A 19,658-nucleotide genomic window follows, 5' to 3' on the forward strand; every position below is an offset into this window, starting at 1 on the left:
AGGTCTTGTAGTATTTTGGCAATCTAAGGGGGTGTACGCACAACTTTTTTTTAAAAAGGCAGTATTCTGCATGGAACCCACCAGAAAAAGTGCTCAATAAACATTAAAAATAAAGAACCGACCGAATGTTAAACTGACTTGCTGTGCACAAAAGTTCCATCTTTTTTAACTTCTTTTAATCACTTCAGGCTTAGAAAGCTGTGAAGCAGTTAGAAGGAGAGACCTGACCAATCTTTAGACAGCTTCCGTTTGGTAGTCACCAGGGCTGTGGAGTCGGTAAGCCAAACCTGCGACTCTGACTCCTCAATTTCTCTTACACCGACTCCAACTCCACGACTCCGACTCCCACATATATTGCTTATATTTAAGTGAAAAAATTTTTGTAGTACAATGTGAACATCAGACATTTAATCATTTTTATGATACAATAATCAAGATATTTAGACAGAACATAATATCTATTTATTGGAATACAACTTTAGAACACAAAACGGTAATAAATTGTAAATATATAATACACTATGTTAATATCGATTACATATATACAGTACAGACCAAAAGTTTGGACACACCGTCTCATTCAAAGAGTTTTCTTTATTTTCATGACTATGAAAATTGTAGATTCACTCTGAAGGCATCAAAACTATGAATTAACACATGTGGAATCATAGAATTAACAAAAAAGTGTGAAACTGAAAATATGTCATATTCTAGGTTCTTCAAAGTAGCCACCTTTTGCTTTGATTACTGCTTTGCACACTCTTGACATTCTCTTGATGAGCTTCAAGAGGTAGTCACCGGAAATGGTCTTCTAACAGTCTTGAAGGAGTTCCCAGAGATGCTTAGCACTTGTTGGCCCTTTTGCCTTCACTCTGCGGTCCAGCTCACCCCAAACCATTTCGATTGGGTTCAGGTCTGGTGACTGTGGAGGCCAGGTCATCTGGCGTAGCACCCCATCACTCTCCTTCTTGCTCAAATAGCCCTTAGACAGCCTGGAGGCGTGTTTGGGGTCATTGTCCTGTTGAAAAATAAATGATGGACCAACTAAACGCAAATCGGATGGAATAGCATGCCGCTGCAAGATGCTGTGGTAGCCATGCTGGTTCAGTATGCCTTCAATTTTGAATAAATCCCCAACAGTGTCACCAGCAAAGCACCATCACACCTCCTCCTCCATGCTTCATGATGGCAACCAGGCATGTAGAGTCCATCCGTTCACCTTTTCTGCGTCGCACAAAGACACGGTGGTTGGAACCAAAGATCTCAAATTTGGACTCATCAGACAAAAGCACAGATTTCCACTGGACTAATGTCCATTCCTTGTGTTCTTTAGCCCAAACAAGTCTCTTCTGCTTGTTGCCTGTCCTTAGCAGTGTTTCCTAGCAGCTATTTTACCATGAAGGCCTGCTGCACAAAGTCTCCTCTTAACAGTTGTTGTAGAGATGTGTCTGCTGCTAGAACTCAGTGTGGCATTGACCTGGTCTCTAATCTGAGCTGCGATTAACCTGCGATTTCTGAGGCTGGTGACTCAGATGAACTTATCCTCCGCAGCAGAGGTGACTCTTGGTCTTCCTTTCCTGGGACGGTCCTCAGGTGAGCCAGTTTCTTTGTAGTGCTTGATGGTTTTTGCCAATGCACTTGGAGACACTTTCAAAGTTTTCCCAGTTTTTCAGATTGACTGACCTTCATTTCTTAAAGTAATGATGGCCACTTGTTTTTCTTAGAATTTGTATTATGGCAAGAAAAAAGAGCTAACAGTCTATTCAGTAGGACTATCAGCTGTGTATCAACCAGACTTCTGGACAACACAAGTGATGGTCCCAACCCCATTTATAAGGCAAGAAATCCCACTTATTAAACCTGACAGGGCACACCTGTGAAGTGAAAACCATTTCCGGTGACTACCTCTTGAAGCTCATCAAAAGAATGCCAAGAGTGTACAAAGCAGTAATCAAAGCAAAAGGTGGCTACTTTGAAGAACATAGAATATAAGACATATTTTCAGTTGTTTTACACTTTTTTGTTAATTATATAATTCCACATGTGTTAATTCATAGTTTTGATGCCTTCAGAGTGAATCTACAATTTTCATAGTCATGAAAATAAAGAGAACTCTGAATGAGAAGGTGTGTCCAAACTTTTGGTCTGTACTGTATAATATATATATATACATACATATATACAGTATAGTGTGTGTGTATATATATATATATATATATATATATATATATATATATATATACACACATACATACATACACTATGACTTATCTCAGCTAAGACAAGCCCTAGATCCTCAGGCTACATTCACACCATGGGGGTAGCCAGGATCAAAGCTGGGAGGGGGGGGGGCAGAACCTCATACTGTTCTGTGACCTCAAACTGCACACCTCAGCTGCTGCAGAGCCTCATACTGCACACCCCTACACTTGAAAATAAAGCCTGCACCATAAGAAGATGTGGTGATGAATGCAGTCTATTTAGTCCAACTATCAATTGATGTTGATGTGTTACTAAGGACGAGCAATGCCTGTTCTGGGCATCCTTTTGGGCAGCTATGAGGTGTACCTGACTGGTGCTATAAAAAAAAAAAAAAAAAAAAAAAAGGAGTGTAAAGGCCCCGTCACACATAGCAATCTCGCTAGCGAGATCGCTGCTGAGTCACAACTTTTGTGACAACAGCGATCTCACCAGCGAGATCACTGTGTGTGACAGCGATCGGCCCCCCTTCCGGTATCGCTGCAAGAAACCTCTGGACATTTTTTTCGTCGCTGATCTCCTGCTGGCCAGCACGCATCGCTGCGTGTGACAGGCGGGAGACCAGCGATCAGCTGTAAAAAAATTTAAAAAAAAAAATATTGTTATTCTCACCTTCCGGCGTCCTGCGCAGTCTTCCCGCCTCTCTCCACGCTCCCGGTCCCAGTAATCCTTTTCAAGAATGACCGCGAGACTTCACGATCCCGCGAGAACGGATGTCATCGCGGTAATTGTCGCAAAGGATTACTGGGACCGGAGCGTGGAGAGAGGCGGGAATGCTGCGCGGGACGTCGGAAGGTGAGAATAACAATATTTTTTATTTTAATTCTATTTTTGACATCAATATGGCATCAGCGCTAACGAACACAGCGATGCCGCGCGCGGCGTCGTTGTGCTAATCGCTGGTGAAGCTGTCTGTTTGACAGCTCACCAGCGATCACTTAGCAACTTACCAGCAATCCTGACACGTTGATATCGTTGTCGGGATCGCTGGTAAGTCGCTATGTGTGACTCCAGCTTTAGTCTATGTGCTACACGGCTTTCATTCTTTTTGGTACAGATAAGATATGGATAGACAGATATGGATAAATGGATAGATAGCAAAAGCAGATTAGAAACTGTGTGAATGTAGCCTTAGATCAGGAATAGAACAGCCATTTATAGGACATTTCATAACTTTCCCAAATTCCTGTGAAAAATATTCAGCACATTCTGCATTGAATTACTGTACCAAATTTATTATATATTTCAGGAGTCGGTCCATTTTATACAGACTCCGACTCCACAGCCCTGGTAGTCACCACTATGTTATACATAAAATACAAAAAAAAAATTTAAAAAAAGACAGCGGTTGCGAAGCCGCCTTGAGAACAAAAGTGACAGTAAAAATACCACAATTCTTTTCATGAAGTGTCATCTTGCTTCAAAAACCATGATAAAATACCCAGCCTGCACGTAAACCAAGATAGATTCCTGTGTATTATAGAGCAGCAGGAGAAGCAAATCACACAACCATCTCTTTGTGGTTTGGCTGCTGCTGGCTCTATACAGATGCGTGAAGACATTAAAAGTAACCCTTGACAAGCAGCTATGTCTTCCATTTGGCAGATTAACCATTTAGAAATAACTATGACCTCCTCCTGCAGAGCTTAGCACAATGCTACATTTACTATTTAGACCCTGTATAGTGTATGCTCACCTATGGTATGTGTCACGGAAGAGAATTTCACCAAATTTTGCACTCATTGTGGTAAACTGAAAGTAAAACCTGTATCCCCCCCCCCCATAACACTGAAGGAAACAAGCTGAATTGTATTAGAAGGTCATTGCCTACCCACTGTCTATGGAGAATGTGCAGTAAAGAGCAATAGAGATGACAGACTGCAATAAAAAGTCTGCACCTCTCTATGGGGACGTCGGCAGTTCTGGAGCTACAGGTTCACGAATAGCTCTGCTACTATCAAAAGCTGTGAAGTCAGTAAGCCAAACCTCCGACTCAGACTACGATTCCAACTCCTCAATTTCACCTCACTGTTGAGCATGTACATAAAGTGCAGCACAGATTCATCTCAGCTACAACTCCACAGCACTGCCACACTACTGAGCATGTACATAAAGTGCAGCACAGATTCATCTCAGCTACAACTCCACAGCACTGCCACACTACTGAGCATGTACATAAAGTGCAGCACAGATTCATCTCAGCTACAACTCCACAGCACTGCCACACTACTGAGCATGTACATAAAGTGCAGCACAGATTCATCTCATCTACGACTCCACAGCACTGGTCACTACTGAGCATGTACATAAAGTGCAGCCCAGATTCATCTCATCTACGACTCCACAGCACTGGTCACTACTGAGCATGTACATAAAGTACAGCACAGATTCATCTCATCTACGACTCCACAGCACTGGTCACTACTGAGCATGTACATAAAGTGCAGCACAGATTCATCTCAGCTACAACTCCACAGCACTGGTCACTACTGAGCATGTACATAAAGTGCAGCACAGATTCATCTCTGCTATGACTCCACAGCACTGGACACTACTGAGCATGTACATAATGTGCAGCACAGATTCATCTCATCTACAACCCCACAGCACCAGCACAGGTCACTACTGAGCATGTACATAAAGTGCAGCACAGATTCATCTCACCTACAACTCCACAGCACTGGTCACTACTGAGCATGCACATAAAGTGCAGCACAGATTCATCTCATCTACGACTCCACAGCACTGGTCACTACTGAGCATGTACATAGAGTGCAGCACAGATTCATTTCATCTACGACTCCACAGCACTGGTCACTACTGAGCATGTACATAAAGTGCAGCACAGATTCATCTCATCTACAACCCCACAGCACAGGTCACTACTGAGCATGTACATAAAGTGCAGCACAGATTCATCTCACCTACGACTCCACAGCACTGGTCAGTACGGAGCATGTACATAAAGTGCAGCCCAGATTCATCTCACCTACGACTCCACAGCACTGGTCACTACTGAGAATGTACATAAAGAGCAGCACAGATTCAACTCCACAGCACTGGTCACTACTGAGCATGTGTACAAGTGCAGCACAGATTCATCTCAGCTACGACTCCACAGCCCTGCCTCACTACTGAGCATGTGCATAAAGTGCAGCACAGATTCATCTCATCTACATCTCCACAGCACTGGTCACTACTGAGCATGTGCATAAAGTGCAGCACAGATTCATCTCAGCTAAAAGCAGACATCCTTAGATCAGGAACAGAACAGACGTTTATAGGACACTAGCTGAAGAGCCCGGCGTTGTCTGGGCATAGTAACCAACTGTGGTTAGCTTTAACAAATTATAATGATTATATTGCACATAAAAACCGTGCATCTAATCCTATCCTGTGTGATACTGACTGCTGAGCCATGTATCTAATCCTATTCTGTGTATTACTGTCTGCTGAGCTGTGTATCTAATACTATTCTGTGTGTAACTGTGTACTGAGCTGTGTATCTAATACTATTCTGTGTGTAACTGTGTACTGAGCTGCGTATCTAATCCTATCCTGTGTGATACTGTCTGCTGAGCCGTGTATCTATTTCTATCATGTGTGATACTGACTGCTGAGCTGTATATCTAATCCTATCCTGTGTGATACTGACTGCTGAGCAGTGTATCTATTCCTATCCTGTGTGATACTGACTGCTGAGCCGTGTATCTAATCTTATCCCGTGATACTGACTGCTGAGCCGTGTATCTAATCCTCTCCTGTGTGATACTGACTGCTGAATCATGTATCTAATCCTATCCTGTGTGATACTGACTGCTGAGCTGTGTATCTAATCCTATCCTGTGTGATACTGACTGCTGAGCCGTGTATCTATTCCTATCCTGTGTGATACTGACTGCTGAGCTGTGTATCTAATCCTATCCTGTGTGATACTGACTGCTGAGCCGTGTATCTAATCCTATCCTGTGATACTGACTGCTGAGCTGTGTATCTAATCTTATCCTGTGATACTGACTGCTGAGCCGTGTATCTAATCCTCTCCTGTGTGATACTGACTGCTGAGTCATGTATCTAATCTTATCCTGTGTGATACTGACTGCTGAGCCGTGTATCTAATCCTCTCCTGTGTGATACTGACTGCTGAGTCGTGTATCTAATCCTATCCTGTGTGATACTGTCTGCTGAGCCGTGTATCTATTTCTATCATGTGTGATACTGACTGCTGAGCTGTATATCTAATCCTATCCTGTGTGATACTGACTGCTGAGCAGTGTATCTATTCCTATCCTGTGTGATACTGACTGCTGAGCCGTGTATCTAATCCTCTCCTGTGTGATACTGACTGCTGAGTCATGTATCTAATCCTATCCTGTGTGATACTGACTGCTGAGCCGTGTATCTAATCCTCTCCTGTGTGATACTGACTGCTGAATCATGTATCTAATCCTATCCTGTGTGATACTGACTGCTGAGCTGTGTATCTAATCCTATCCTGTGTGATACTGACTGCTGAGCCGTGTATCTAATCCTATCCTGTGTGATACTGACTGCTGAGCTGTGTATCTAATCCTATCCTGTGTGATACTGACTGCTGAGCTGTGTATCTAATCCTATTCTGTGTGTTACTGACTGCTCAGCCGTGTATCTAATCCTATCCTGTGTGATACTGGGCTCCCCCTGAAGTGTGCCAGAGGCTGTGATATTGACTGCTGAGCAGTGTATCTAATCCTATCCTGTGTGATACTGACTGCTGAGCAGTGTATCTAATCCTATCCTGTGTGATACTGACTGCTGAGCTGTGTATCTAATCATATCCTGTGTGATACTGACTGCTGAGCCGTGTATCTAATCCTATCCTGTGTGATACTGTCTTCTGAGCAGTGTATCTAATCCTATTCTGTGTGATACTGACTGCTGAGCCGTGTATCTAATCCTAACCTGTGTGATACTGACGGCTGAGTCATGTATCTAATCCTATCCTGTGATACTGACTGCTGAGCTGTGTATCTAATCTTATCCTGTGATACTGACTGCTGAGCCGTGTATCTAATCCTCTCCTGTGTGATACTGACTGCTGAGTCATGTATCTAATCTTATCCTGTGTGATACTGACTGCTGAGCCGTGTATCTAATCCTCTCCTGTGTGATACTGACTGCTGAGTCATGTATCTAATCCTATCCTGTGTGATACTGACTGCTCAGCCGTGTATCTAATCCTATCCTGTGTGATACTGGGCTCCCCCTGAAGTGTGCCAGAGGCTGTGATATTGACTGCTGAGCAGTGTATCTAATCCTATCCTGTGTGATACTGACTGCTGAGCAGTGTATCTAATCCTATCCTGTGTGATACTGACTGCTGAGCTGTGTATCTAATCCTATCCTGTGTGATACTGACTGCTGAGCCATGTGTCTAATCCTCTCCTGTGTGATACTGACTGCTGAGCTGTGTATCTAATCCTATCCTGTGTGATACTGACTACTGAGCCATGTGTCTAATCCTCTCCTGTGTGATACTGACTGGTGAGCAGTGTATCTAATCCTATTCTGTGTGATACTGGGCTCCCCCTGCAGTCTGTGTCAGAGGGTGGTCTGTGTTGGCACGGTAATAAATTGTGTTATTTCCAGCTTTACAGAAGGACGATAACACCATAGAAATGATAAGAATAATAGGCCTCAGTTACCACAACTGTCTACAAAGAAAACTGTTGCTGATAGCAACTAATCACAGCTCATTTTTCATCTTTTAAACAGCTCTGGGAAAGCGTGGCGAGTTTCGAGTGGCGACTTGTGTTTGGACTTTTTGCGTGGCGAGGTTGGTGTATGTGTGGTGAAATGTGTGCTGAGGGTGGTATATGTGTTGAAGCACGTGGTAGTGTGTGGCGCATTTTGTGTGTGTGTTCATATCCCAGTCTGTGGCGAGTATCCCATGTCAGGGCCCCACCTTAGCAACTGTACGGTATATACTCTTGTTCCCCATTATGTAGATAAGGGCAAAATTGTTTGGTGACTTGGAACGCGCGGGGTTAAAATTTCGCCTCACAACATAGCCTATGACGCTCTCGGGGTCCAGACGTGAGATTGTGCCAAATTTTGTGGCTGTAGCTGCGACGGTGCGGATGCCAATCCCGGACATACACACACACATTGAGCTTTATAAATTAGATTTCAGAACTTTCCCAAATTCTTATGAATCTGCAGCACATCCTGTACACAATTTAAATATTTTGGGAGTCCGTCCATTTTATACCAACTGACTCCACAGCCCTGGCTACAATGCGGTGACGCCTGAGAATATCACATGCAGAATAGGAGCCGGTCTGCCCAGATGTTTAACGTTTATGGTCAGTCTTGAAGCAGTTAAAATGCCTTTTAACAATTGGCCTACTTTACGCTATACAACTCTAGTTATAAAGTCTGGGGTGGGGAGGAGGGGTGACATTTCCTTTAAATCACTTGCCTTCCCAACAATGTCTTGCCACTCCGTTGACTTCTTGTCCATAAAGATAAGTGGTATTTACGCACTGTCGCTTCCTTACCAGCTCTCTGCTGCCTACAGTCTTTACTGATATTGCTGCAGCAGTAACATCACGTGACCGCTGCAGCCAATAATCACTGGCGGGGATACATTATCACAAGTCGGCTTTGACGGCATCCATCGCATGTGGAGTGAAGCAATGTGTACTGATTTTTGTTCGTCTGATCATGCGCTGGATCTCGCCGAATTGTCTTGGGAGGAACGAGTCCCAGCCAATGACCATTTGAGAGAGAAACCACCTCCAAGGCAGCGATCCCCAACATTGCTTACCTTGAGAGCACACATTCAACTCAAAGATGGACAAACACATTACTCGAGGACACTCCCGATACTGAGATAACATGATATCAGAGCACGATCGCTCATCACTACTCTCCACGTAAAAGTACAACCATGTTATTTCCCTTCGTCACCACCATCATTTACAAGTGAAATATCCACTAGCAAATCTTCTTGGCACTATACCAAACACACAGACACGCTCACCTTCTCTCAGTAGAGGCTGAACGATTTCTTTGGGGACTTAAATGTTTCTTCTTTCTCTGGTCTCGGTCTTCTTCATAGATCTCCTGAAGGGTCTTTAAAAACAAAAAAAAAAAAATTCAAAAACAATGTTCATACTAGATTGCAAAGTCAATACAAAAATTGAAGTGGCTGAAAGAGAAAGTGACTGCTACACACAGAAGACACACACTGAACCCAAGAGTCGCCCAATTCTATGTGATCCTGTGTGCAGCAAGCGGCCACGACACACAGTAGAGGGACGTAAACACATCGGAACACACTGACACTGTGTGCTCTTGGTCCCTGCAGTGTCAGTACATGAAGGCCTGTTGATTTAGATCTGACAGCCCTCCAAAGCGATTGCTGCCAATCACCGTAACAAGAGGGGCAGAGGATAGTCTCTGCCCCTACAGCATGCTGCCATCACAGATAGGGTACAAAAAAAAACCTGGCGACATTCAGTTTATAGAAAAAAAAAAATCTAGCTTAAAAGGAATCTGTCACCAGGTTTTTGGCACTTTAATCTGAGACCAACATAAGTAGAGACAGATTCCAGCAATGTGTCACTCACTGGGCTACTTGCTGCAGTTTTAATAAAATCACTGTTTTATCAGAGCGTGACTGGAGCAATGGTTGATCATGCGCACTGTGCTCCATGAATTCTTAATAGGACCGTTGGAGATAGCTGAGCACAGTCAAGCTGATCTTTGGCACTCCCACTAAAAAAAGAAAGCGACAGTGTGCATGATCGACAACTGCTCTATTCACACTCGGCTCAATCTATAGGTTTTCTGGATTGATGGGCGGAGTGGGGTGGGCATCCAGGGATTGGGAAGGAAATGACGTCAAGACTTTTGGGATTATTGGAGGCAGATAGAGATTTCGATCAGGACAATATCCCCAATTATTACGCAAATAAAATATGGTGGATATGTAAATGATGTTTGCATATGTCAGACTGCTCAAAATATATGACCATCTGGAAAAATCCTTTTTTAGTGAGAGCTCCATCACCTAGAGTGTTTTTGAGATTGGGAAAGGCAGAGACTGAAGTATGTGCAAGCAGATCTACTTGGAATGACATTCTTGTTCCTTTGAGCAACTGAGGCAAGATTCTGACTTCCAACATTCTGACTTTTATAGAATGACTAGCTGAAGAGCCCAGCATTGCCTGGGCACAGTAACTAACTGTGGTTAATTATAACAAATTATAATGATTATCCTCCATCGCATAGTCCTGTGCCCATATACCACCCATCATACATATGCTCCAACCCATAGCACCGTGCCCATATACCACCCATCATACATATGCTCCATCGCATAGTCCTGTGCCCATATACCCATCACACATCCTTCATCCCATAGTCTTGTGCCCATATAACCATCATACATATCCTCCATCCCATAGTCCTGTGCCCATATACCCATTACACATCCTCCATCCCATAGTCCCGAGCCGGGTGGCGCTGAGCAGGGAGTTCCTGGAAATGTGCCGTTATGTAACCTGGCAGTGTGGCTTTGTGTGCAGCCGCTGATGGTGCAATTTTCTACGCCAGTAATAGAGGGGGTGATTCATTTGTCATGTGCGCTCTGCACCTTTCTGGGGGGCAGACAATGGCTGGGAGTTTATGTTTCGGGGATGCTAGATTTCTCCCACCCAGTGTCTGCTGAGGTGTTGTGGAGCGAGAAAACTGTTGCTCATAGCAACCAATCACAGCTCAGCTTTCATCTTTTAAACAGCTCTGGTGAAATGAAAGAAGATTAGTCATTGGTTGCTATGTGCAACACAGGCAGTTTAACCTGTTGTGGTCAAGATGATGTGCCTATGATAGATAGATAGATAGATAGATAGATAGATAGATAGATAGACAGACACACACACACAGTATATTAGATATATATATTATAATAGATATTTATTATACAGGGCTGTGTGTGGAGCGAGTGTGGCTATGTGGAGTGGGCAGGGCTTGATGCACCCATACATACATACACACACACACTTTTATATATACTGCTCAAAAAAGTGAACACTAAAATATCACATCCTAGATATCTCTGAATGAAATACTCCAGTTGCAAATTTTTATTCATTGCATAGTGGAATGTGTTCAGAACAATAAATCATAATTATTAATGTAAATCAAAATGAATATCCCACGGAGGTCTGGATTTGGAAAGATACTCAAAATCAAAGTGGAAAATCAAATTACAGGCTGATCCAACTTCAGTGGAAATGCCTCATGACAAGGAAAAGATGCTCAGTACTGTGTGTGGCCTCCATGTGCCTGTATGACCTCCCTACTGTACAACGCCTGGGCATGCTCCTGATGAGGCGGTGGATGGTCTCCTGAGGGATCTCATCCCAGACCTGAACTAAAGCATCCGCCAACTCCTGGACAATCTGTACTGCAACGCGATGTTGGTGGATGGAGCGAGACATGATGTCTCAGATGTGCTCATTCAGATTCTGGTCTGAGGAACGGGGGGGGCCAGTCCACAGCTTCAATGCCTTCATCTTGCAGGAATTGCTGACACACTCCAGCCACGAGGTCTGGCATTGTCCTGCATTAGGAGGAACCCAGGGCCAATCGCACCAGCATATGGTCTCACAAGGGGTCTGAGGATTTTGCAGGCAGCAGATCGCTCTCCACAGCGTCTCCAGACTCTGTCACATGTGCTCAGTGTGAACCTGCACTCATCTGTGAAGAGCACAGGGTGCCAGATGCGAATTTGTCAATCCTAGTGTTCTGTGGTAAATGCCAAGCTTCCTGCATGGACGTTGGTGGGATCGCTGGAGTGGGACATTGATACGTGTAACGGGGTCCTTAGTAGTGAAAAGGTGGTGTCAGCCCGACACCTTCATTACTAAGCCAATAAGTAAACACAAAAACAAACCTACACACACACAGTCACCAGCCTATGTAGGAGTGTTAACAGAATGAACATACATAGGCTGTAACCAGACAGCAACTGTTAATTTTTAAGGTAAAAAAAAGGCATAGGCTCCCGTGTAATTTTAATAACCAGCAGAGGGAAAACTGATGGTTGCGGGCAGATCTTTATAGCCTGGGAAGGGGGTAATACCCATGGAGTTTCCCAGGCTATTAATATCAGTTCATAGCCTTTACTGGCTATTAAAATGGAGCACCCGCCCCCCCCCAAAAAAAAAAAATGACGTGGGGTACCCTTATAATTAATAACCAGCAAAGGTTATGCAGACAGCTGTGGACTAATATTAATAGGCTAGGAAGGGGCCATGGATACTGGCCACTCCCACACTAAAAACATCAGCTCTCAGCCACCCCAGAAAAGCTGCATCTATAAGTAGCGCCAAATCTGGCACTTAGCCTCGCTTTTCCCACTTACCCTGCAGCGGTGGCAGGGTTCACATTTGAGGGGTTGATATCCCCTTTGTATTGTTGGGTTACATCAAACCCACAGGTTAGTAATGGACAGGCTAACTTACTAACCCCATAGTGAAATTGTATAATAACAGACACCCAGAATTAAGTCCTTTATTTGAAATAATGACACAGACTTCCTTAATAATCTTAATTAAACCATACTTGCCCAATGCCTAATCCACCGAAGCCAACATCTCCTGCAACAAAAATAAACCACAATATTCCTCACCTGTCCGCAGAGAAGATAATCCGTTATGTCCCACGACGATCCTGATCACTTTGAGAGCAGTTACATCAGTGATGTGACTGCTCTCAAAGACAGCCGGCGATACACTGTGGGAGCTATTACCTCCTGTCAGTGTATCACTGAGCTGCCGTGAGAGTTCACCCAAGTTCATCAACTTGTCAGCTCTGGTGATCTCCATTACGGCACCCACTGCTGCATATGAAAGTTCTCACGCAGCGGTGCCGTAAGTAATAGCACCGGAGCTGACAAACTGTGAACTCACACGGCAGCTCAGTGATACACTGCGGGAGCGATTACCTCCTGTCAGTGTATCACCGATGGCCGGGTAGAGTGGTCACATCTCCTGATGTGACTGTTCTACACGTGAGATCGAGATCGCCGTGGGACACTCGGATTACCTCAACTACGGCGGTGAGTATATGTTGGTTTATTATTTTGCATTATTTCCAAGAGACGAGGGCGTCAGGGATTAGGAGAAGATAAGTTAAATTATATACATAAATTTATTTATTTTTTTTCAAATGGTGAGCACAAGCGCCGGCAGATGATACTTCTCCCACCAGCAGCACCTGCTGTCACTATTATCAGTGACAGCAGACATAGACCGATGGGAGAAGTTGTCTCATCGGCCCAGGCCAGCTTTTTATCGCAGGTCACCGCTGTGGGTCACAGTCCGCTGCGGGCTCATGCTGACATCTGACAGCATAATCTCGCAGCGCTCTGACAGACAGTCTGTGGTAGCTTTACCACGGGTCGTAGTCACAGCTGCGGGGTCACTGACATCTGACAGCAGGACCCCCGCAGTGCTCTGACGATCTTGCCAGCGGTAGTGTTAGCGCAGATTAGAACCACCACGCCGTTGTTTCCCACGCTGTCACACAAATGACACACGGAAATTTACTGACCATGTGCACAACCTTTCAGGATTGTCATTGAATTAACTAGCATAAGGATTCCATTGGGTTTTTGGACCATTTCCACACGGAAAAACGCAGTGAAAACGCATAAAAAAAAGCATCGTGTGCACATAGCCTTAATGTTTGCACTAGTAAAGTGTTGGAGCTAGTAGTTGGAGCTAGAGTAGTTAGCTCGAGAGATATCTCATGCCTGATCTCCATAATGTATAGGCCACTAATTTTAACGATATTAGGGAATCCAATGTATTCAGCTAAGTGTAAATGGGAAGATGATGTGGGCCATATCTGCTCAGCTAAAATGGATGTAATATTAGAGTCCCAAGGCTCAATTTCTATAAATGTAGGGCAGAGAAGGTCATGACTTTTCTTATTTCATAGGGTGTATACAAGACCCTATGGATAATGTGTCAATGTATAGATTGAGTTTAACCCCTTCACCCCCAAGGGTGGTTTGCACGTTCATGACCGGGCCAATTTTTACAATTCTGACCACTGTACCTTTATGAGGTCATAACTCTGGAACGCTTCCATGGATCCCGGTGATTCCGACAATGTTTTCTCGTGACATATTTTACTTCATGCTAGTGGTAAAATTTCATTCAAATAACTTGCGCTTATTTGTGAGAAAAACGGAAATTTGGCGAAAATTTTGAAAATTTCGCAATTTTCCAACTTTGAATTTTTATGCCCTTAAATCACAGAGATACGGCACACAAAAAACTTGATAACTAACATTTCCCACATGTTTACTTTACATCAGCACAATTTTGGAAGCAAAATTTTTTTTTTGTTAGGAAGTTATAAGGGTTAAAAGTTGACCAGCGATTTCTCATTTTTACAACACCATTTTATTTTTAGGACCACATCACATTTGAAGCCACTTTGAGGGGTCTATATGATAGAAAATACCCAAAAGTGACACCATTCTAAAAACTGCACCCCTTAAGGTGCTCAAAACCACATTCAAGAAGTTTATTAACCATTTAGGTGCGTCACAGGAATTTTTTTGAATATTTAAAAAAAAATGAACATCTAACTTTTTTTCATAAAGAAAATACTTAAGGTTCAATTTTTTTTATTTTACCAAGGGTAACAGGAGAAATTGGACTGCAAAAGTTATTGTGCAATTTGTCCTGAGTACGCAGATACCTGATATGTGGGGGGGAACCACTGTTTCGGTGCATGGCAGAGCTCAGAATGGAAGGAGCGCCGTTTGACTTTTTCAATGCAAAATTGGCTGGAATTCAGATGGGACGCCTTGTCACGTTTGGAGAGTCCCTGATGTACCTAAACAGTGGAAACCCCCTACAAGTGACCCCATTTTGGAAACTTGACCCCCCAAGGAACTTATCTAGATATGTGGTGAGAACTTTGAACCCACAAGGGCTTTACAAAAGTTTATAACGTACAGCGGTACAATTAAAAAATCATATTTTTTCCACAAAAATGATCTTTTCACCCCAATTTTTATTTTCCCAAGGGTAACAGGACCCTAAAAGTTATTATGCAATTTGTCCCGAGTACGCTGATACCCCACATGTGGGGGTAAACCACTATTTGGGCGCATGGCAGAGCTCGGAAGGGAAGCAGCGCCATTTGACGTTTTTGGCTGGAATTGAGATCGGACACCATGTCGCGTTTGGAAAACCCCTGATGTACCAAAACAGTGGAAACCCCCCACAAATGACACCATTTTGGAAACTAGACCCCCTAAGGAACTTATCTAGATGTGTGGTGAGAACTTTGAACCCCCATGGGCTTCACAGAAGTTTATAACAAAAAGCCATACAATTAAAAAATCATATTTTTTCCACAAAAATGATCTTTTCACCCTCAATTCTTATTTTTCCAAGGGTAACAGGACCCTAAAAGTTATTGTACAATTTGTCCTGAGTACGCTGATACCCCACATGTGGGGGTAAACCACTATTTGGGCGCATGGCAGAGCTCGGAAGGGAAGCAGCGCCATTTGACGTTTTTGGCTGGAATTGAGATCGGACACCATGTCGCGTTTGGAAAACTCCTGATGTACCAAAACAGTGGAAACCCCCCACAAATGACACCATTTTGGAAACTAGACCCCCTAAGGAACTTATCTAGATGCGTGGTGAGCACTTTGAACCCCCCAGTGCTTCACAGAAGCTTATAACGCCCGGGCGTGAAAATAAAAAATTCGTATTTTTTCCACAAACATGATCTTTTAGTCACCATTTTTTTATTTTCCCAAGGGTACCAGGAGAAATTGGACCCCAAAAGTTGTTGTCCAATTTGTCCTGAGTATGCTGATACCCCATATGTGGGAGAAAACTACTGTATGGGCACACGTCGGGGCTCGGAAGGGAAGTAGTGACGTTTTGGAATGCAGACTTTGATGGAATGGTCTGCGGGTGTCATGTTGCCTTTGGAGAGCCCCTAATGTACCTAAACAGTGGAAACCCCCCACAAATGACCCCATTTTGAAAACTAGACCCACTAAGGAACTTATCTAGATGTGAGGTGAGCACTTTGAACCCCCAAGAGCTTCACAGAAGTTTATAATGCCAGGGCATGAAAATAAAAAAAATCGTATTTTTTCCAGAAACATGATCAATTAGTCCCCAATTTTTTCATTTTCCCAAGGGTAACAGGAGAAATTGGACCCCCAAAAGTTGTTGTCCAATTTGGCCTGAGTACGCTGACACCCCATATGTGGGAGAAAACTACTGTATGGACACACGTCGGGGCTCGTAAGGGAAGCAGTGACGTTTTGGAATGCAGACTTTGATGGAATGGTCTGCGGGTGTCATGTGCGTTTGGAGAGCCCCTGATGTACCTAAACTATTGAAACTCCCCACAAGTGACCCCATTTTGGACACTAGACCCCCCACGGAACTTATCTAGATGTGTGGTGAGCACTTTGAACCCCCAAGTGCTTCACAGAAGTTTATAACACTCGGACGTGAAAATAAAAAAATCATTTTTTCCCACAAAAATGGTATTTTTGCCCCCAATTTTTTATTTTCCTAAGGGTAACAGGAGAAATTGGACCCCAAAAATTGTTTTGCAATTTGTCCTGAGTAGGTTGATACCCTACATGTGGGGTAAAACACTGTTTGGGCGCATGGCAGAGCTTGGAAGGGAAGGAGCAACATTTGACTTTTTCAACTCAGAATTGGCTGGAATTGAGATCAGACGCCATGTTGCATTTGGAGAGCCCCTGATGTGCCCAAACAGTGGAAACCCGGCAATTATAACTCCAACCCTAACCCCAACACACCCCTAACCCTAATCTGAGCCCTAACCCTAGCCCTAATGGGAAAATGGAGATAAATACTTTTTTTTTAATTTTATTATTTTTCCCTAACTAAGGGGGTGATGACGGGGGGTTTGATTTACTATTTATGGCGGTTTTTATATTTGGCAGCTGTCGCACGCTAAAAGACGCTTTTTATTGTAAAAATAGTTTTTGCATCACCACATATTGAGAGCTATAATTTTTCCGTATTTTGACCCACCGAGTCATATGAGGTCTTATTTTTTGCGGGACGAGTTGACGTTTTTATTGGTACCATTTTCGGGCACGTGACATTTTTTGATCGCTTTTTATTCCTATTTTTGGGACACAGAATGAACAAAAACCAGCGTTTCATGAATTTCTTTTGGGGGGGTGCGTTTACACCGTTCCGCGTGCGGTAAAAGTGATAAAGCGGTTTTATTCTTCGGGTCAGTACGGTTACAGCGATACCTCATTTATGTCTTTTTATGTTTTTGTCGGTTTTATGCAATGAAAACTATTTTATATAAAAAATAATTATTTTTGCATCGCTTTATTCTGCGAGCTATAACTTTTTTATTTTTTCGCTGATGATGCTGTGTGGCAGCTCGTTTTTTGCGGGACAAGATGACGTTTTCAGCGGTACCATGGATATTTATATGCGTCTTTTTTATCGCGCGTTATTACACTTTTTGTTTGGCGGTATGATAATAAATCATTTTTTGCTTCGTTTTTTATTTTTGTTTTTTAAGGGGTTCGCTAAAGGGGTTAACTAATGGGACAGTTTTATAGGGCGGGTCATTACGGACGCGGCGATACCTAATATGTGTACTTTGTTTTGTTTTTTTTTATTATTATTTCCAAAAAATGGATTTATTGGGGGAATATTTTATTTTTTTTTCTAATTTATTTGGCGATTTTTTTTTAAATTATTTTAACACTTTTTTTTATTTTTTTTTTTTTACTTTATTAAATAGTCCCAGGTGGGACATCACTGTCCTGTGACAGATCGCTGATCTGTCACATCACAGATCACTGTGACAGATCAGCGATCTGACACAGGCACTGCAGGCGGCTTCCTCATGCCTGCGCTTTGCAGGCTCTGAGGAAGCCAGCTTCCTCAGGCCCCCGAAGGCCCCCGTCGCCATCTTGGATTCGGGGGCCTGGAGGAAAGGAGCCCCCCGCAGCAGCGCTGCACATTGCGCTGCCGTGGGGGGCTCAGGGAAGCACGGAGGGAGCCCCCTCCCTGCCGATGCTTCCCTTTAACCCCCGGTACACCGCGATCATGTTTGATCGCGGTGTGCAAGGGGTTAACGTGTCGGGGCGGTCCGTGACCGCCCCTGACACATTGTGCCGGGTGTCAGCTGTGATAATCAGCTGACACCCGGCCGCGATCAGCAGCGCTCACCACGTGGGCGGCGCTGATCGCGCTAGACGTACTATCCCGTCCATGGGCATAGGGGCCCAGGTCCCATGGACGGGATAGTACGTCTCATGTCAGGAAGGGGTTAAAGCAGAAATGACATGTACCTCCACAATGCAATGAGAAAGTGCGAAATTGATGAGTAGGTTTTTAAAATCACTGTTTTTAATCACCAGGAAATTACCAAAACTACTAAGCAGCCCAGTAAGTGACAACACAGGAATAAGGATACCAGTCTATACAATATGCTGTTCTCAGATTAGGTGGCAAAAATCAGGTGACAGATTCTTTAACCAATTCATGCCCATTTTCACTTTCATTAACAGGCCAATTTTTACAAGTCTGATCAGTGTTATGTGGCAATAACTCTGGAACAATTCAACGTATCCCACCGATTCGGAGTTTGTTTTATTGTGACATTGTACTTCAGAATAGTGGTAACAATTATTCAATAAGACTTCCGATGTTTTCACAAATAAATGCAAATTTGGCAAAAATTTCAAAATTTTCAAACTTAGCTTTCTGGTTTAAAGGCATAAAAAAATAATGCCACAATAGTTAATAAATAGCATTTACTACATGTCTACATCTGCATCATTTTTTAAACATTTTGTTAGGAAGTTGGGTTAAAAGTTGATCAGTAATTTCTAACTTTTCAAAAAAAAAAGTTTTTTTTAGGGACCACATCACAACTGAAGTGATTTTGAGGGGCCCATATGACAGAAAATTCCCAAAAGTGACACCATTCTAAAAACTTCACCCCTCAAGGTGCTCAAAAAACATTCAAGAAGTTTATTAACCCTAAAGGTGCTTTACAGGAATTAAAGCAATGTGGAAGGAAAAAATGAACCCTTTTTCCCAAAAATGTTACTTTATCACCTTTTTTTATTTTTACAAGGGTAACGAGAGAAAATGGACTCCAAAATGCGTTGTGCATTTTCTCCTGAGTACAACGATACCTCATAAGCGGCAGAAAACTACTGTTTGGGCACACTGCCGAGCTCCAAATGGAATGAGTGACAGCTTTGAAAGCAGACTGATGGAATTGTTTGCGGGCACCATGACACATTTGCAGAACCCTTGAGGTGCCAAAATAGTAGAAACCCT

The 19,658-nt window shown here is 43.3% G+C and overlaps 1 protein-coding gene across 1 annotated transcript in view; it reads right to left on the minus strand.

Annotated features, from left to right (window-relative positions):
- The window catches only part of RBM27 (RNA binding motif protein 27), a 104,992-nt gene that overhangs the window by 48,362 nt on the left and 36,972 nt on the right, over window positions 1–19,658 (minus strand). Inside the window, exon 4 of the mRNA XM_073575260.1 lies at window positions 9,284–9,375. Within this exon, the coding sequence (XP_073431361.1) occupies window positions 9,284–9,375 (92 nt within the window). The remainder of the gene's footprint in view (window positions 1–9,283; window positions 9,376–19,658) is intronic.

This window comes from Dendrobates tinctorius, unplaced genomic scaffold (assembly GCF_039654945.1).
Source record: "Dendrobates tinctorius isolate UK_male_01 unplaced genomic scaffold, ASM3965494v1 ptg000043l, whole genome shotgun sequence".
Classification (NCBI taxonomy): domain Eukaryota; kingdom Metazoa; phylum Chordata; class Amphibia; order Anura; family Dendrobatidae; genus Dendrobates; species Dendrobates tinctorius.